This window comes from Rhinolophus ferrumequinum, chromosome 28, assembly GCF_004115265.2.
Source record: "Rhinolophus ferrumequinum isolate MPI-CBG mRhiFer1 chromosome 28, mRhiFer1_v1.p, whole genome shotgun sequence".
In the NCBI taxonomy this organism is placed as follows: Eukaryota; Metazoa; Chordata; class Mammalia; order Chiroptera; family Rhinolophidae; genus Rhinolophus; species Rhinolophus ferrumequinum.
This window is the reverse complement of record NC_046311.1, coordinates 12,584,505-12,602,947: the sequence shown is the minus strand read 5'-3', so window position 1 is coordinate 12,602,947 and position 18,443 is coordinate 12,584,505. Positions and strand designations below refer to the sequence as shown.

Sequence of the window (18,443 nt, the reverse complement as noted above, 5' to 3'; positions counted from 1 at the left end):
CTTGTTTTGTCAACTCACAGGCAAGGTGACCGTGCTAATAAGCTTGCCACATACCTTCCTGGGACACAATTGTGTGGCACAAATACAGGACAGGCAGACACTGACCCCCTGGCAGCACACAGCAGCCGACAAACAGCTCATACAATCATGGTCCACCAGCCGGAATAAACACAAGGTGAGTTATGCGGGCATGAAAAAGCACAGCGAGTACACACCGGTGTGGGAGTCCGGAGATTCGACTGGGGAAAGAGGCCCCTGGGGCAGAGGAGACTCTCTGAACCTGTTCCTTTCAACCCGGTGCCCCTAGCTGTCAGGGAGAGGAAGCTGACCGCAGGCAGCCTAACGTGAAGACACAGGCCTTCAAGGGGACGGTGGGGACTGGGGAGTGTCTGCTTTGGCCTATAAGGGCAGGCGGAAATGTCCTTCCAGTTATCGGTCTCCCATCAAGTCCAGAGGCAGGGCTGCTTCTAGGTCCATCCAGGGTGCATCAGCTCAGGTCTCTAGGACCTGCAAGAATCATTGGGGATCCCTGGGCACCTCGGAAAGCGGGCATCTATCTCAGCCTTGCCACTCTATCAGTGGAGCACCACTTCAGCACAACCCAGGAGCCTTTAGAAATGCAGACGCTTGGGGCCCCAGCCCTACAGAATGGGAATCTGCATTTCACCAAACCCCCAGGAAATGTGCATATACATTGTAATCTGAGAGGTGCTGCTCTGTGGGACCCAAACCTTGTAGACCAGTTCTTTCTCAAGCACAGCTGCCTGTTAGAATCATGATGGGGAGGGGGCCCTTTAAGAAGTGCCCTGCCTGCCCCTCCCTCCCAGAGGCTGCTGCAGTGGGTCTGGGTGGTGCCTTGCACTGGCAGGTTTCAAAGCTTCCCCGTGATTCTGGGAACCAGGGTAGAGAGGCACTCATTTAAATCATCAGCTCTTGACCAGGAGGTGGACAGGGCAGAATGTCCTGAGGGGCTTTTTCAGATGACACGCAGCAAGCCCCAAATGGACCCAACGTCCCTGCCCCTGCCCTCACACCTCAGGACTGCTGAGAGGACAGGCAGGTGGCAAATGGAGCTGAGAGCGCCCCGGAAAGGTAGAGGCGCTACCCCAAAGTCGGGTACAGCGTTCTTCCCTACCCGTCGCCTGGATCTCGTGCTACCAAACGAAGGCCTTTCTAACAAGCAAATGGAAAAACACATACGTCTGAAAAAAAGAAGTTTTCAAGAGACGCAAGTCAAACAGTCTGAGAACATTTAGTGCTGGGCAATGTCAATAGGCAAATTCTTTTCCCCTTTCATAATTTGATTTATACGCAAAGAAGTCTTCCAGACACCTCATCCTAGCTAGCCTTTGGGCAGTTGCAATGGAGAAAAAAAATACTCAAGCAACTGAACAAAATATCTGCTGAGCCAGGTACCATGTTGAACCGCTAACAGGACTGAGAGTACAAACACAAGGGCCCCCTTAAACCCAACACGCAGCGCTCTCAAAGCCCACAGAATGGCCTAATCTTTAAGGACAAGAGAGTCTAAGAGTTAAGACGGAGTTCAGATTGCAGTCCGACCATTTCCAAGTTGTTGACCTTTGACCTTAGCCAAGTTTCTGGACCTCAGCTATAAAATGGAGATACAAGTATCATTTTCATTGGTGGTTGTAAGGATTGAACGAGATTATTTCATAAAGGCACAGAACCCAGTGCCTGGTAGGTACTTAGAGTTTAACAAATATTCATTGTTAGCCACAATACGAGTGATATTCTACTGGTGTTAAAAGATATATAACTGATAATCAGGCACTCCATGTGAAGAGGTTTAAAAATGCTCACACCCAATCACCCCACTTCTGCAAATCTATTTTCTGGAAATAACCTCAAAACCAAAAAGATGGAAATGCTTGCTTGTTTGGTGACAGTGAGCAACTAGACGCAACCCAAATGTCCCCAAACAGCCAACAGGACAATAAAGGTTAGGGTCATCATTTTAGATAGGGCTCCCATATAAAAGCAATGTTCCAGTTGGTCACAGGAGCTAGGGGACCAATACAGGTTAGGAGGGAAAAGCAGGACACAAAATTACATACACCGCTCTGAGTTACTGAAGTTCAAGTTCCTGAAGCCCAGAGTAACAGACCAGAAGAGACACACCAAGAAGCCAACTGTACTTGTGTTTACGACAATGGGACTCTGGGTGATTTTTTTTTTCCTACTGCTTTTTTTTTTTTCCCTTTTTTCAATTTTTCTTTAATCAACATGTATTATTTTTATAATGAGAGAACAAATCCAATCCCCTCTTTAAAAAATTCTTTTTAAGCAACATGAAGTGATGCCCTGATTCTTAATATCTTAAGAATACCCACTAAATTTTGCCCCACAGCCGCTTGATAGTTAGATTGCAGTGAGATTCCGAAGAGATATTTTATAATGAAAAATTCACCAAATAATTGGCATTTTAGATCCTTCGGTTGAAAACCCCTTGTTCTTGCACAGCCCAGGCTCCCCATGAGACATGCACGGTTGGGCTTGGCCAGCCCTGTTCTTACCATTGTGTGTCTCCATGGCGTGTTCTGGACACATGGATGACCCCTCTGGCCCCACACACCAGTACATGCTGGGTGGTCGCTGCGACATGCCAGCCATCAGCTCTCGGGGTGGCTGCTCTCCCAAGTCACTTGTGGCCGTGATCAGTGCCGCTGCTGCTGCCCAAGGGGTGGACGATGGCACAGACACACACTCATGGCTGAGCAGAAGGCTGTCTCGTTCTGGTGGAAGAAACATCATAAACTCAGAAAGCTTTCCTTAGCTGTCAGGTCCCTTCCTGCACACGAGCACATGTCTATATTGGTCGCTGGCATTTCTCCTCCTTTACAGCATTCGTTTTCACACCCATTCATCCAGCCACACTGGATCAGGTGGGGGCAGTGAAAGGATAGAGTTCCCCCCACCTACCCTCACAGCTGGGTCATCATGTCTATTTGGGAAGAATCTCGAAGAAACTCCACACAATTGCAGAAACACCTACCGGTAAAGGGTACAATCCTTGTTCAATCGACACATATATTCATTGTCACTTGAACAGTGACACCAAGACAACTAAAAGAGGCTCCTGCCTTCAGGGGGTCATAGTCCAGTTGGGGTGCGACAGACACACTTTCAGTCAGTCACAAAACAAGGCCTTCCCTTTGGCCAGGAAAGACTCGTCCAGAAGCCTGGAGGTGGGCGTCATTCCCAAGAGACAACCAGGCAACAATCCCAAAGAGAAAGGGTCTGGAAGGTATTGGTGCTGGGTGGGAAGCCAAGTTTGAGCCCTGGAGGTAAGAGAAGGGGGCCCCATACATTTTGCCTGCCCCCAGTGGACATTTGGCAATGTCTGCAGGCATTTTGGTTGTCACAGCTGGGGGTGAGGGTGCTATGGGCGTCTAGTGGCTGGAGGACAGGAACACTGTTGAACATCCTACGATGCACAGGGCAGTCCCCACAACAGAGAACTATCCAGCTCACATAGTTCCAATTCTCTGGAGAAACGCTGAATTAGACTCATCTAAGACTAATGAGGCTGTAATGAGAACTGGTGAGGCAAGCGCTTCTCTCTCCAGCTGGGCTCCCACTGAGATTGGGGGTCCCCCAACACAAGTGCCCATCCTACTATGGTGATTAAATGACCAGAGCGCCTCAAGTGCAAGACCCAGGCCCAGCTCAGGCCTGGCACAGGGTGAACTGCACGATGGGAAGGGTGCCGCCATATAAACCACAAGCATTTCTATAAGTGTCGTGTATTTTCTACCCTATACATAAAGTACAGGATAATTAGTCACCGTTCTCGAGACAGGCAACTCTAAAATGGAGACTGATAGTATAGTCCAAAAAAAAAAGAAAGAATAAAAAGAAGTCAAGGTCATATAAATGACCGAGATAATATGGAAAGAGAAAAGCACGGTCTGGAGGTCAAAGGCTTGGATAGCCTCTGCCACAGGCCAGCAGCGTAACTTCAAACTGAAACATACATGTCTCAGTTTTCACATCTATTAAAAATAGACATGCTCTCCCGCCCGGGGCAACATTGCAGGGTTGCTGTGAGATGTTAAGATTTCTACAACAGGGCCAGAGTGGTTCTTACCTACACCTGCTGGGGTACTGGGGGGCCAGCAGGGTCAGTCCCCTGCCCTCTGATTAACATGCTCAGTGCTGGGGGGCAGACGTGCTGTCTCCCCACTGGGCATAGGGTGGGCACTGAGCAAAATGAACTTGAGACAGGGACAGGGAGAAGCGGCAAAACAGAACCTCTGTTTTAAAACAAAGGCTCCAGACTACACAGTTAGCATTCAGAAGGCAAGGGGCACACTATCTGCTTTCAAACACTTCCCAAACTCAGACACCAAATACATCCAACAAACTTCAAATATCCAAATGCTGGTAGGTGTGAAAACGGAAGTATCTTACCCTATAATGTTTTTAAGTTTGAAAAAAACCTTTAAAATATCTTCGGCCAACCCTCACCCCCAGCATATTTTGTTCCCCTTTTCATTTTCAGTTTCCTTTTGAAAATCACTTTACCAGTGGAAGACTATGCCACTGGAGCAGTTTTTCAATTATAATTTGTATTTTGGCTTAGACACTAAGGTAGAAGTTTTAGGATGAGGTAACTCAAATTTTGCTCAATCTTTGCCCTCAAACAGATCTTTGCTTCTTCCTGCTTCTTTTGGGTTCAGACCAATGCAACAAAACATGGTTTGTAAGTTACCTGTTTTCTTTTCTTTGTGGTATATACATCCTAAAGAGGACTTCAAGAGGTTTTCTGCAATAATCATTATTTTAACAACTTTTAAAACCTCACCAATTTTCTTCTGCCAACGCTTTATAACTATTCTAATGAATAAATGCAAATACTTGATGAAAGAGAAAAAAAGGAACCTGACATTTTATTCTACAAATGTTTTCATTGGGCCCTTTCCATAAAGAGTGAACTTTGTGAGTTCATAAAACTTACAGCTGGTGGGGAGGGTAGTTAAATAAGTATTTGCAATAAAGTTTCTGGCAGGGAAGAAACAGGAGATTCTGGAGCTGGTCACCTGTCTTTTCAGGAGGCTTGGAAAGAATTGCCTGTACCAAGGAATTGGAAGATATTTGCAAGTGAAGCATGTTGGAAATGCTCACATCACCTCTCTCGTTTTGAATCAAAAGCCTGGTGGAGACAGTTGGCCCACGGCCCTAGATGTCCCTTTGGCACCAACATCCCTTGACCAATCCCAGCTTGCCTACCAAGTGTGTTCAGTGGATTTGAGGACATCCAAATACCATGGAGCTGCAGACCAGAGAAATGGGTCCATCCCAATCCTAGATGAGCACCCAAGGGTTTGGGGACAGAAGCCCTTCATGACTATGAAACCACAATCAAGTGAAGGCTGTCCGTTCACCACTGGTCAATGTGCCAGTATGAGGCTGGCACCTCCTGGATGGTTCTGGAGGTGACAATGTGGCAGTGAGCAAGGTAGGCAGACAGGAAGGGTCTCTGACCCCTGGAGCTCCAGTGGAGACTTCCAGGTAACTAAAGGAGAAGCGGAGGAGATAAAGTAGGACACAGAGACAGGAATGTGAGAGAGACGCTGGGTTTAGAGGGTGGCTGGCCATGGGGCAGCACTGCAGAGGCCACGTGCTGGAGAGCGAGACGGGCCAGGCTGGCTGGGGACAATGGCCAGGTGGTCTGAGATGGCAGAGGCCAGATCTACTCGGGGGTGTGAGGGGAAGGTCTCCTGGATTTCATGCCACTCACGAGGAGAAGTGATTGAGGGGTTCCAAGCAGACAAATGACACTCTGTGGTTTACCTGTTAAAAAAAAATGCCCCTTGGGCACAGCAGGTCCTGAACATCTTGCTCTGGAATGTTCCATCAAGAGTTCCAAACATCAAAATAAAAAAGTATTAAGAGCAAATCCCCATCCTGTGACTCCAGTCCCTTTAGCCCATGGGGGCTGGTGACCTCTTTTGCTAACAGGAAGATTAACTTACTACAAAGTGGGGACAAACCTGTTTGCCTGTTTGACAACTACAAGAATAAGACTGACTGCCGTACAGAGAAGTCTCCCATCCGAACTGCATACTGAACTGGCAAGTTGGTTGTGAGTTCAGTGATACCCTCTGATCACGGAAAAAAAAAAAAGTCTTAAATTTCACAAGCTGTGCTCAAATATATTTTCTCAGTTCAGATCCTCAGCTAGAATAATACTGAATTTCCTTATGTATCAGGAAACACTTTTTTATGGTAACTTGTCATATTGTCTATTTTTTTAGACATCGATAAAGTCTTTCCTTCATGTGATATTAAAAATTTTTTTTTTAAATAAAAAAAATATCACTTGCTGCCAAACAGAAAATGAAGGGAGGCCTGTAACAGTATAGAAAGTACAGAAAGAAGGGGACAGACAGGACACATTTTAGAGGGAAACACAACAGGACTTGCTAACAGACTGAATCAAGGGATGAGTGAATGGAATGGAGGCTAATTCGTCCTTTGTAGATGGGACCACTCCCTGAGCTATGAAAAAAGCCTGCGGGTGGGAAAGGTTTGGAAGACCCCAAAATCTTCAGGCACAAAATTAGGTGTGAGGTGTGTGTACTTTTAATCTAATTGTTTTATTCTGTCTGGACATATGCAAAGATAAACAAGTCAAATCACAAAAAACTACTGAATGTTAACGTTGCCCAAAACTGTGCATATTCTAGTTGTCCCTTTATAATGTCCAGAGAATTTTCATACAATATGAGTGAGTGGCAAATGCTAAAAAGAACGTATTTGGTGAGCGGCTCAGTGAAAACAACTCCAGGCTCCTGTTTCCTTACATCCCACTCCTGCATGGGGATGCTTTTGTGGGAGGGAAACTTCCTGGCCTCGAACTGTGAAGGGGCAGGTTGAGCGGGCCTCAAATGCTCCATCACTATCTCCCTCTGCCCCCCAGGACCCCCCTGCCCCCCAGGATCCCCCTGCCCCGGACCGCACTCACCTCCCCGCGCCTGCCAGGGAAGTCGCCCACAGAGACCGCCATTGAGACGCCGGTTTGTATTGGCCAGACCCTTGCTTGGGCTGGAAGCAAACCTCAGACTTCGAGGAGGGTGACGGCGAGCTCGGCCCCCCCACCCCCCGCATCGCCAGGCCCGCCCCGGGCAGAGAGAGACGCCGGGCGGTCCTTCCCAACACACATGCACTCACACTCACGCACTTGCACACGCGCGCTCCCCACGGCCCGCTCCAAGTTGAAGCAAGGGGTTTGCAGCAGAGGCTGCGCAGACCGGTAGACACCCTGGTGTGTTTTCCTACTTTTGTCTCTTGCCTCCGCTCCCCCCGCCCCGGCACCGTCCAGGGCGAGGTTTCGGGTTCCGCTCCGGGGTCCCGCACACCCCCACCCCGCGGGCTGCCTGGGGTCGCAGCGCGGCGGGAGACAGCCGCACCGTGAGGCTGGGGTCGCCCGGAGCCCTCGGTCGCCCCTGGGCAAGGGCCACCCTGGCCAAAGCACGCGGCCGCCGCCGGGGCGCGGGCCTGAGCTGCGGGGCCCAGGGCTCCACGCGGACCGGCCGCGGGCTGCAGCCGGATTCCCGGGCGGGACGGGGCGCCGGGCGCGAGGCGGGACAGCGCTTACCTGCGGCGGCGGGGCTGGCCATGCAGGCCCCGCGCTCTCCAGCGGGCCGGGGCCTGGCCGTGCCACTGCCCTCCGCCCCCGGAGCCTCCGGCCGCGCGCGCCGGGGCCGGGCCGGGCCCAGACGCACTTCCTCAATCCTGCGGCCGCCAGCGGGCGTGGAGGGCGGGCGGCGCGAAGAGCGCGCAGGGCGAGGATGGGCTGCAGCTGGTGCTCCCGGAACCCGCCGGAGGAGTCCCGCCTCAGTTTCCCTGCTCGGAAACCGCAGGCGATCCAATTTACCGCTCATGCCCAGAAGATGACAGGGCCCACGGGTCCTTCTAGCGTGACGTCCCCTCCAGGTTTGGGTACCTTGCTCCCTCCACGCATGACACACGCGGCGATAACATGGGTGGGTTCTGGGCTCAACCCAGTTTACGCTGTCCCTCTGCCTTGCCCAGCCGCAAAATACGCGGATTCACGTCTGGCTTGCGTGTGGTTGGCCATATACTTTGTCGGTAAATATTAAAAAGAGAGGGAACATTCATTTGTGTTCAACTCTTTATAAGGCAGTATAGAAATATGGATTTTTAAAGCTTTAATATTTGCAAAGGGCACCCCTGCCACCGCATGAATTTACCAACTTAATTCTGGGTGTATATGTCAATAGGTCACTATTTGGTGAAACATTTTCAATTGGGGTTTTGCTGGGGGGCGGGGATGTAGATAAAAGATGTTGGCAATTCATTATGTTTCAACCTAATATAAATATATGATCACACCATGGAGGCCATTATCGAAACGCAGATCATAGAGAAGCACGTCCACAGCAGGCCAGCATCCGACTCAGCTCCACGAGCCCATGGGATCAAGAGAAGCCTTCATGGAACAAAGCAGAAGGTTCTGCACCCTGGCGGGACCCGCACCCTAGGCTCCTCTCATGCAATATTGTGACTGGAATATTCCCAGGATTTAGCACAAGGCACAGAGACAAATGGCCACCACCCACATTGCCATTTCACAAAATCCGGGCCTGCACCTCGCGGACACGCCCGGCAGTCGCCACTTGGAGCTGTTCATTGGGCCCCGGAGGGCAAGGGGACCACCGGGCAGCGTTGCTTTGCTCCCACGAGGCCCCCCCTCCAGCTCCCCTGCTACAGGACGCCCTTCCAAATGGTGCATGCAGTTTTGCAACGCTGTTCTCACCACTGCGGTCCTAATTCCAATATGCAAAAGGCAGCAGTGAGATTGCTACGGAAGTGTCCCTAATAATTTGAAGGGCGTGGCGGCGCCCGCAGGCTGAGGGAGCTTGGCCACGGTGGTGCTGCGCCTCCAGGGCGCGCAGCCCCGCCATCTAGCGGCGCTGTGAGGAAGCGCACGCCCAGTGCCAGGGCAGACAGGAGAGGACGTGGCCCCTGCAGAGGGGGCAACTCAAACTTCCCTTTTAAATGAGCTTGGGAATAGGCCAGGAATGTCTCCAATGTAGAAAACGGCCGGGACATCAGACACACGGGTGGACTCTTTCGAGCTGGCTCTGTCTTAGCATTTAATTCTGTTTCTTAGGCATGAGTCAGTCACAGTTTTGCGTGGGAGGGTTGTCACAGGTCAGTTTCTTCTTGAACGCCGCTGACCCAGGGTCCGCTACCTTTTGCTCCACATCCTACCAGGATTCTCAGCATCTCATATGGGAATGACTGCTTCTAAGGTGGGGTCACCTGGAGGCCACCTCCATGACCCAACATTTCTGCCTTCTGAAAGCACAGTGGCTAACTGCCCGCCTCCTTCTTACCCCATGTCTTCTCATCATCTTTCTTCAACTGTGTACTCAGTTTCCTCAGACATTCCTCCTTGGATGCTTCTTTAAAACACCCCTCATTTTTCACCTTCAAGCTCGTTAGCCACATGCGAGGAACAAGGATATTAAAAAGGCTCTCGTCTCCCATCAGGAAAAGCTAGGGTATTTACTGCAAAGTGTCCATCCACTTTCAGAGAACCTTCTGGGTCCCACCCCCCACCGGCACACAAGTGGACGAAGTCACACACACATGTCCCCAGAATAGTTCCCTTCAGAGAGTCATGTTTTGGTAAACCAAATGAAGGAAAAGGTCGTTCCCCTAGAACTTTCTGTTCCCATTTAATTGAGAAATGGAAGTTTTCTAAATACATCAGTGCATTCATACATGCATACATCATGAGGGATCGGATCCAAGGCCCTCTTAAGTTTCCTCTTAAAGGGTGGTGCCTTGCCACTGCATGGCCAAAGTGACCTGGAATCTCAACATCAAAGGCACAGGTTGAACTTGGTAGACCTGACCACATACAGGGAATGTTCTTGATCCCGCTGCAGGGTCAGCTCTCGACTCGGTGATGGAGGCATCTCGGTTCGAAGCCTTAGAAATTTAGGTAAATTACGCCCTCATCCACAGTTACGGAACGTAGTGTTTTCTTTGAATCCCATTCAGTCTTCTCCACCACTTTGCACATCACACATCGTCATCACTTAATGACAACAAGAGATTCCAGCAACTTAGACGACAGTTTAAACGTTGCCAGCTACGACGCAGAGCCTCTGAGGCCGAGCTCACTGCCTGGTTAACCCCCAAGGCCATAGAAGTCGGCGTCACATTCATGGTAAACGCTAGACCTGACCAAATGAGCAAATGTGATTTTATTCTTAAGTATTGATACTGCTTTTCACAAGCCATTTTGAACAGAAGGTCTAAGAAAGAGAAAGATCAGCCACAGAACTGAAAAGGGTTTAGTCCTTAAATGAAAAAAATATGATGTTTGTCAAATATCCAATTTATTTTATCATCACATTGTTAACACAATCTGCAGTTAGGATCAGAATTCCCAGGCCAATCGATTTTTAAGCCATACCACAGGAGTAAACCTTCAAAGAAGTGAAATCTAATACTATATAGATTTCCATTTCTAAACACAGTATATTACAGAAGGTTAAATATACCACCTCTGTTTACTTACAACTATAAAAAGATACATTATCTATACCAATTATAAATAATGTAGCATTTCATATTAAAGGCATTATCGTACATGAAAGAATAAGAACCCTCTAATGTATTACTATCGAGATTAGTGTCTATAATTACTTGAGATAAAATCCTGAAAATTCAGTGTATGAGTCAAATCCTGATTTAACAAGTTACTGACAGTATAAGTGATAAGCGTTAACTGACGTAGAGGAAAAGAGGAATGGCATATTGCATATTTCTGACAATGACGACCCCATTTCATATACGACTTTCTTCATACACACACTGGTTTTGACATAGACCTTCATTTTATTCTGGCCCCCCGCAATTTCATTCTCAAACATAAGCACCATTCGAAAAGTACTCGTTCGGAATTGTCAAAGCATCCGCAGAACACAGTTCAAATTTGGTTTTGCTTTTTTTAAAGCTGTATGGGAACACTTTCCATTTTCCAAGTTAAATCTTGGAATTGCACAGGAGTTGGATACACAAAATGGAAATGGAAAATTCCCAACTTGTTTAGTGCAGTAACAGACAACTTTGATGGGAGACCCAATTCCTCCATAGAATCCAAGTGTTATTTGTTAATTAATCATGAATTAACATCAAAATAGGACTTTAACAAACCAGGGCTTTCCAGGTGTGCATGGTTTCCTAATCTAAAATGGATAACCCGACTGAAGTAAAGGAAAACTACATAAATCATTAAAATGCAAGTGGCAGAAATGCGTAATTTGTAAAAGCTGATTACAGCTCTGGTTTGTAAACTGCAGGACTTAATTATCCTAGGATTTGTTATGCTGCTGTGGTGTCAGAGCGCTGGTTCCTTAGCTGGGACTGTGACACTCGAGACGCTTTCTGCCTCAGAAAGTGCCTTGGTTAAGGTAGCCCGCGACATAGATTTAGATAAGCTCTATGGGCTGGTGATTCAGTCATATTCCAAAGGCAGTATTTTTGGATGTCAGCTGAGTCCCATGGTCAATGTCAAGATTTAGTCCCCAAAGACATAGGGTCATCCCAATTCTGCTTTCCTTCCTTTCTTTCTTTTTCCTTTTTTTTCTTTTCTTTTTTTTTTAACTTTGGGCTATTGCTTTCCCACTAAACAGTGGGAGGGGTGCAGGCACAGGGCCCTGTTTCCAGAACACGCACGGAGTTTTCCCCAAATTCTTACCGGAGTCAGAGTCAGCAGAGCATTTTTAAGCGACTGCTGGATACTTCAAATACCACTTCCTGTTGACAACGCCCTGAGCCTCTTAACTGTCCCGGGGATGGACCTGGTTGAAAAGGGAGCACAGAAGTTGTCAACAGTTCCATCCCCAGGCAGGACTGCAACTTCACACCCAACCTATTGGTCAACGAAACAGGAGTGCGAGAGGAAAATAAAAATCGTTCACGTCCAGGAGATGTAAGGACTCCAGAAGAGAATATGCCAGGAAAGTCAGAAATGCAGTTTGTTTCTTCAGCAAGGTTGACCTGCCACATTCAGCTGTCAAATGTCTGCGGAAAGAGCCCACCTTTCCTTCAGGGGTTCTTGTCCTCAAGTTTGATGGTGACGGTTTTCACTTCGGTGTATTCGGCCAGCGCATATTCACCTCTGCGATCACGAGAAAGAAAAAAAAAAAGAGGAAAATGTAAAATGGGCATGTCACTTAGCAGTTCTCAGGAACTGCATTCTAATAGTGCTGGACATGTTAGGACACTGCTGGGCAGTTTGGAGCTCATGTCAAAGGTCACCATGCAATGACATGAGAGAACGATAGCCAGGCTTGTGTCACCGTTAGTAAGTGTAAGTAACTGGATATGTAACTTAAGTTTAAATACCAAGGTTTTTGTGTGTGATGCTTTTGAAATATTCAGAAGGCCTAGGGTTTGTTTGTCTTTAAAGGATAAAAGGGATTTTAATAAAAGAGGTGAATTTTTGGGTGGGGAGTGCAGAGTGGGAAGAGAGGGTTTTCGTGGATGAATGAGGAGTGGGGCAGGGGAACAGACATTGCACAGGGTTTATGACTGTTAGATGGCAATTTGGGGCCACTTGAAGCCGAGGCCTAAAGCTCCAGGCTGGGGGTGGGGCCGGGGGTCCACGAGACGGAGGGTCTGGAGTTGTCCTCCGAGCCCACAGCTTGGGACCAGCCGTAAGGAGAATGGGGCCAGCTGAGTGTTGAGGGGGCAGGTGTTAGAAGAGTCTGGATCCAAGGGGGGACCGCCGCCTTCGAGGGAGCCCCGGCGACCCTTTTCAGGCATCATGGGCCATCCTCAGGGGAACTCCCCTTCCCAGAATCGAGAGGTAGCTTTGGGGAGATTAAAATGCCTCTACAACTCTCGCTCCAATGTTAATAAAAATGTGTACTTGTTTGAGGAAAGAGGTGGAAGCAGAAGGGTCACCGGAGAATCTACCAGAAAAGTCTTGAGACAGAATTGCATCTCGTCCCTTAGATCAGTACGTCGCCAAGTGTGGCCCCTAGACCAGCAGCATCAGCGTAACAATGCTGTCTCAGGCCGCCCCCAGATCTGCCATGGTAGACAGGATAGTACCCCCCACCCAAGGGGACCCTGTCCTCATCCCTCGGACCTGTGAATAACACGCCAGGTTTCATGGCTAAAGGGGAATTCAAGTTGCAGATGGCATGAAAGTTGCTAATTAGTGGGCCTTCAAAGAGGGAGACTACACTGGATTATCTGGGAGGGCCCCACATAATCACAAAGGTCCTTGAAGGGGAGAGGGAGGCAGAAGAGGAGAGTCAGAGGGAAATGAGACTCCAGAAGCAGGGTCAGAGAGATGCGACATTGCTGGCATTGAAGATGGAGGAAGGGGCCAGCAGCCAAAGAATGTGGGAAGCCTCTAGAAGCTGGAAAAGGCCAGGAAACATATTCTCTCCCTAGAGTATCCAGAAAGGAATATAGCCCTGCAAACTCCTGATTTGAGCTCAGTGAGACCGTGTCAGTTTTTTATCCTACAGAACTGCAAGATAATAAATTTATATTGCTTAAGCCACTAACTTTGTGTCAATTTGTTGTAGCAGCAACAGAAAACTACTTACTGAATCTAGGGGTGGGACCCAGATATCTGTGTTTTGAAAAACCAGGGGATTAACAAGCCAGGGGACTCTGATGGAGCTCAAGGTGGAGAACCTGGCTTAGATCGAGGTTTTGCTTTCCCTGAGCTTCAATTTCCTCATCTGTACAATGGGACACCATCACCTCCTGTACTTATAATAATTAGGGATAATTCACATAGAGCGCCTACCATGTGCTAGGTAAAGAGTATTATTACTTTATTAAAAGTAATACCATTACTTTTTACCTACTATGTGAATGATAGAAAGTAATATTATTATTTTATTATGAATATGTCATTAAGATTTTTTTTTTTGGTTGTTTCCTAGACCAAATAGTTCAAGAACTCATGATATGGGCAAATTATTTTGTAATCTTTTCCAAACGTAACACAAAATATAAAAGCCATACGCAGAACATTAATTCAACTTTTTTAGAGCAGAAACTCCCACTTTAAAACTCCCGAAAGACAAATTACAAACTAGAAAAAAATTATATTTGTAACCCTCTGTGAGAAACAGTGTCGTGTTCCTTAATGTACAAAGAATTCTTGCAAACCAATAAAAAATCCACAAACAAACTAATCAAAAAATCAACAAAAGCTATGAATAGACATTTCACGGAAGGAGAAATACAGGTTACCAATAAGTGTGAAAAAGGTACTCAACCTCCTCACAATTAAAGAAATGCAAACCAAATGAGTGGGGAGCCCATTTTTCATGTGTCCGATTACCCAATTTTTGGAACACAATCTCCCACAAGTGAATAAAGATTCGTGCATAAGGAAGAGTGTCAGCATGGTTTGTAACAGCAAAACCCCTTGGAAATAACAAAAAAAGTCCATCATAGGAGACCACCAATAAAAAGAAGGATAGGACGGATATCCAAAGCTCATTGTAGTTAACTTCCATTAAAAGAACACACATATTTACATCCATCGTATGCACAGAAAATGCACAATCACCTTTAAAAGTGAGCAGTGAGCATCTGGTATTGCATTATAAAAATTCAAAGTAATTAATGATGTATCAGCTTAGTCAAGACAAGCAAACCCAGTGATGAAATCGTGTCGAATTAGCACATAACTAGTAAAGTGCCGTATGAAATCATTCCTGTAAAATTAAGTGTGTGGATCACCCCATTTTATTCCTCCAGTCACGGCCCAAGTTCAAGTTCTTGCCACTTTCATTTGACTCACTGTGGCATCTCTCCTAACTGGTTTGTCACCGAGTCACCACTGCTTTGGCACTCACGGCCATCCACAAGCCCAGCCCTCTTCCATTAGACGGAAGCAGACGGTTGGAGCAGGGAGGGACCAGTGACAATATAGTTCACTGCTAGACGCTCAGAGCCTAACATGTGCTCGGCCTATTAGAGGTGCTCAGTAAATATTTGCCAAGCGAATGAATGGACAAATCAACCACATAAATGGCTGAACAGTGGTTACCAAGTGTGAGTAAGGGCCAGGGAGGGAGGCCCTGACTCGCCATGTCTCTACCGTGTGGGGTTTTCTGTCACTGTATTACTGTGATTGCAAAGCTAAACAAAGAACCAAGAAAAACAGCCCGAAGGAAGAGAAACTACAGGCTTCTTCTCAAGACCTGCACAGGAACAGGTCCCGGAGGGGCAGCTGGCCGCCAGGCAGGCCAGGCGGCTGGGATGGGAAAACCATGGAATCCACGGCACAGGGATCCAGCATGAAAAAGGGATTATATTATATATATTACATCCCACATCTGGCAAAAAGTGGGCTTCTCCAGTTCTGCCCGTGTCCACATCCAATGAACCTCTGGCAAATACCCACTGAACGTCCCCACATGGGGTGGGTGATTCGGAAAACATTAAGCCAAGGCTGGAGGTTGGTCCTGGGGCCTGAGGGAGTTTCACGTGAAGGGGAAGGCGGGAAGGGCAGGAGTGGGAGAGAGAAAGGGAGGGGTCCAGACCAGGCCCAGGGGGAGAGGACCACCAGCCACATGACACGGCTGACCCAGACTGAGACACAGAGGGTAAGGGAAGGGTCAGTGGACTGGAACACAGGCCACTACCCTGTGAACCTACTGTATGCTTTATTCCCCTTGCCAGCAGGCGAAGAGGGACAGAAATACTTACAATTCTCTGCCATTTCCTGACATTTTGAAGCCACCAAAGGGAGCCTGTGCGTAGATGGCATTGTAGCAGTTGATCCTAGAGAAAGAATGAAAAGATGCTTACGGCTACCTGGAGGAAACCCACCTGTATCTCAGGTGCAGGTGTTCTAGTGACGAGGTGCTTGATGCAGAGTGCTGCCTAAAGACTGACTTTTTTTTTTTTTTTTTAAGGATATACTCTTTTTTAAAAAAAATTTTTTTTAATTAGTTTCAGGTGCACAAAACAATGTAATAGTTAGACATTTATCATTTATACCCCTCACACAGTGATAACCCCCCTTCCCCATCCACTATCCCTCTGACATCGCACACAGCGATTACATTTCCACTGTCTCTATTCCTAATGCTGTACTCCGCTTCTTGCAAATACATATATATATATATATAAAATTGTAGTTGACATTCATTATTGTTCAGCTTCCGCTTCAGGCGTACAGTGCAGTGATCAGGCATCTACACCAACCCTGAGGTGGTAAAGACTGACTTTTGGTCAAAGCTTTACTAGTTAAAGCGGTGTGCTTTCAACTTCTGCCTTCTCCTTCTTCCCACCAGAAACTGAAATGTAAATATTCTTAAGTATAAAGTTTTTCTTGGGATAGGAAGGGAATGACAAAGAGGAATAAAGGAGAGGAAAATTATGGCATGGTGGAAGAAGAATTAGCTTTGACCTGACAGACCTGACCTCACAGTTCTTCTTGGCTGTAGGATTCCCCGAGTCCCAATTCATCTTTATCATCTACTGTTATCTTTAAAATGAGGACAAGGTCATCTGTAGAATTGTTGGGAAAGCCGGGACTTTCAGCCACACTTTATACAAGAGTATGGGCTGCTTTTAGAATCAGAATAAAAAATAGAGCTGGAGGGAGTGAACTCCAAGGGGCAGCCTGCAGGATGGTCCAGAGCACAGGATGGCCGGCTCGAAGCTCCACCCTGCCAAGTACCAGCTGTGTTACCCTGGGCAGGTCACTTCACCTCTCTGTGTCTATATTTCCTCATCTACAAAATGGAGACAATAATGGTACCTAGCTCAGAAGGTGGTCAGGAAGGATAGAGCAAAGCCTGAAATATATGACTGCACGTTCTCTGTTCATAAAAGAGTCATGAAGCTACAAGCCAGCCACACCTATCCCCTACTCACCAGACGGTTCCAGACTCTAACGCGGAGGCCAGCTTCAGTGCTTTGTCAAGGCTCTTGGTGAACACAGCTGCTGTGAGTCCGTATTCCAGGCTATTTGCTCTTTTAATCACTTCTTCGAGAGTTTTGAACTTCAGTATTGACTGCACCGGTCCAAAAATCTACGATTGATGGCAGGAAAGGCAGTGTTTCATGTCATCATGAAACACACAAGCCCCGAGCAGGCATTTCCTTGCTGTATGCCTTTTCATATATCGGCATGATTTATAACTAGCCTGCCGAAATACCTTCCCAGGTTCCCAAGAGGCTCTTGGCACGGGGAAGTTTCAAGAGCTGGGTCTTACGCCATCATGTTAGTAACCCACAAAAATCTCAAGGAGAAAGTCACTCTTGCATGTGTCCCAAAAGGCCACATCCCAGGATCCAACCACCTGGTACCCAGGCGGGAACCGGTTTCCATTTAGCTTAGGCATGGGATTGAAAGACAAAGTTAGAGATACACTCTTATGAGGTCTCCTTAATTCACACCATTTCCTAGGAGACCATGATGGAAAACTTCAAAGAGAATTCTGTGATGCATTCTTTGTATACTTGTTGTTTCACTTCAGTCTGGGGGATGAAAGGCCCAAAGGACCCATGTCCACGATTCCTGGCAAAACCCACAAGTGGCAATAGCCTTCCACCGTAGGACAGAAACATGAGTGATGAGTGGGAAAGGGGGTGTAGGACATACTTATCACCTTTTATACAGGGCTAATGGTTTCCAGAGGCAGGGGAGCAAGATGGCTTCCCCAAGGACCCCAGAGAGGAACAAGGACACACCACAAAGCAAAACGATTCCCTTACAAAGACTTCTGGCCCAGCGAAGACCCCTGTTTGAAAGGCCCAGCTCCAAGCCATGCCCCTTGGCCCCCCAGCTCAGCACAAGGCCCCCTGGGCTGTAGTTTCCCCTGCAGCCCCAGTACCTCCTCTTTGGCAATCCGCATGGTGTCAGTAACTTCTGAGAAGACCGTGGGTTTGATGAAGAGACCCCTGTCTTCCATGGCCGAGCCCCCACATTCCAGCTTGGCTCCCTCTTTCTTCCCGCTCTCGATCAGATCGAGGATTTTGTCGAACTGCTTTTGGTCAATCTGCAAAAACACAATAGGAAGTACAGTCCAGGTTCCTTCGGGGAAATGGCTGCCACTTTATGTGTCCAACAACCTTCAACAGGGTCGGCTGTCCTATCCGAAAAGTTCTGGCCAAGTAGTAATTCATAGAACAAATGTGCCTTGGATTCACACGTTCCTCCGAGAGCTGGGGAGAGGGGAGCTAGGCTCTGCGCAGGCTCGCCGGGCAAGCGGTGTATTCACACGCCTGGTGCCCTTCATAATATTAAGCAAATTCGAGGGTGAATCAAGACCTGAACCGGTCACTTTCTTTGCTCTGCCAACTCGCTGCAGCCTGCAAAGGTGGCCAGATTGAGCAAATAAACCTACAGGGTGCCCAGTTAAATTGGAATTTCTGAAAAA

The 18,443-nt window shown here is 47.6% G+C and overlaps 2 protein-coding genes across 2 annotated transcripts in view; both read right to left on the bottom strand.

The window, feature by feature from the left end:
* Nucleotides 1-7,746, bottom strand: part of LRRK1 (leucine rich repeat kinase 1) — a 107,983-nt gene extending 100,237 nt beyond the window's left edge. The window contains exons 1-2 of the mRNA XM_033100113.1: nt 7,625-7,746; nt 2,538-2,756 (exon numbers count right to left, since the gene is read on the bottom strand). Coding sequence (XP_032956004.1) covers nt 2,538-2,756; nt 7,625-7,646 — 241 coding nt within the window. The 5' untranslated portion in view covers nt 7,647-7,746. The remainder of the gene's footprint in view (nt 1-2,537; nt 2,757-7,624) is intronic.
* A 2,640-nt stretch (nt 7,747-10,386) lies between these two features.
* Nucleotides 10,387-18,443, bottom strand: part of ALDH1A3 (aldehyde dehydrogenase 1 family member A3) — a 34,833-nt gene continuing 26,776 nt past the window's right edge. Inside the window, exons 10-13 of the mRNA XM_033100300.1 lie at nt 17,898-18,062; nt 16,936-17,093; nt 15,760-15,834; nt 10,387-12,190 (exon numbers count right to left, since the gene is read on the bottom strand). Coding sequence (XP_032956191.1) covers nt 12,118-12,190; nt 15,760-15,834; nt 16,936-17,093; nt 17,898-18,062 — 471 coding nt within the window. The 3' untranslated portion in view covers nt 10,387-12,117. The remainder of the gene's footprint in view (nt 12,191-15,759; nt 15,835-16,935; nt 17,094-17,897; nt 18,063-18,443) is intronic.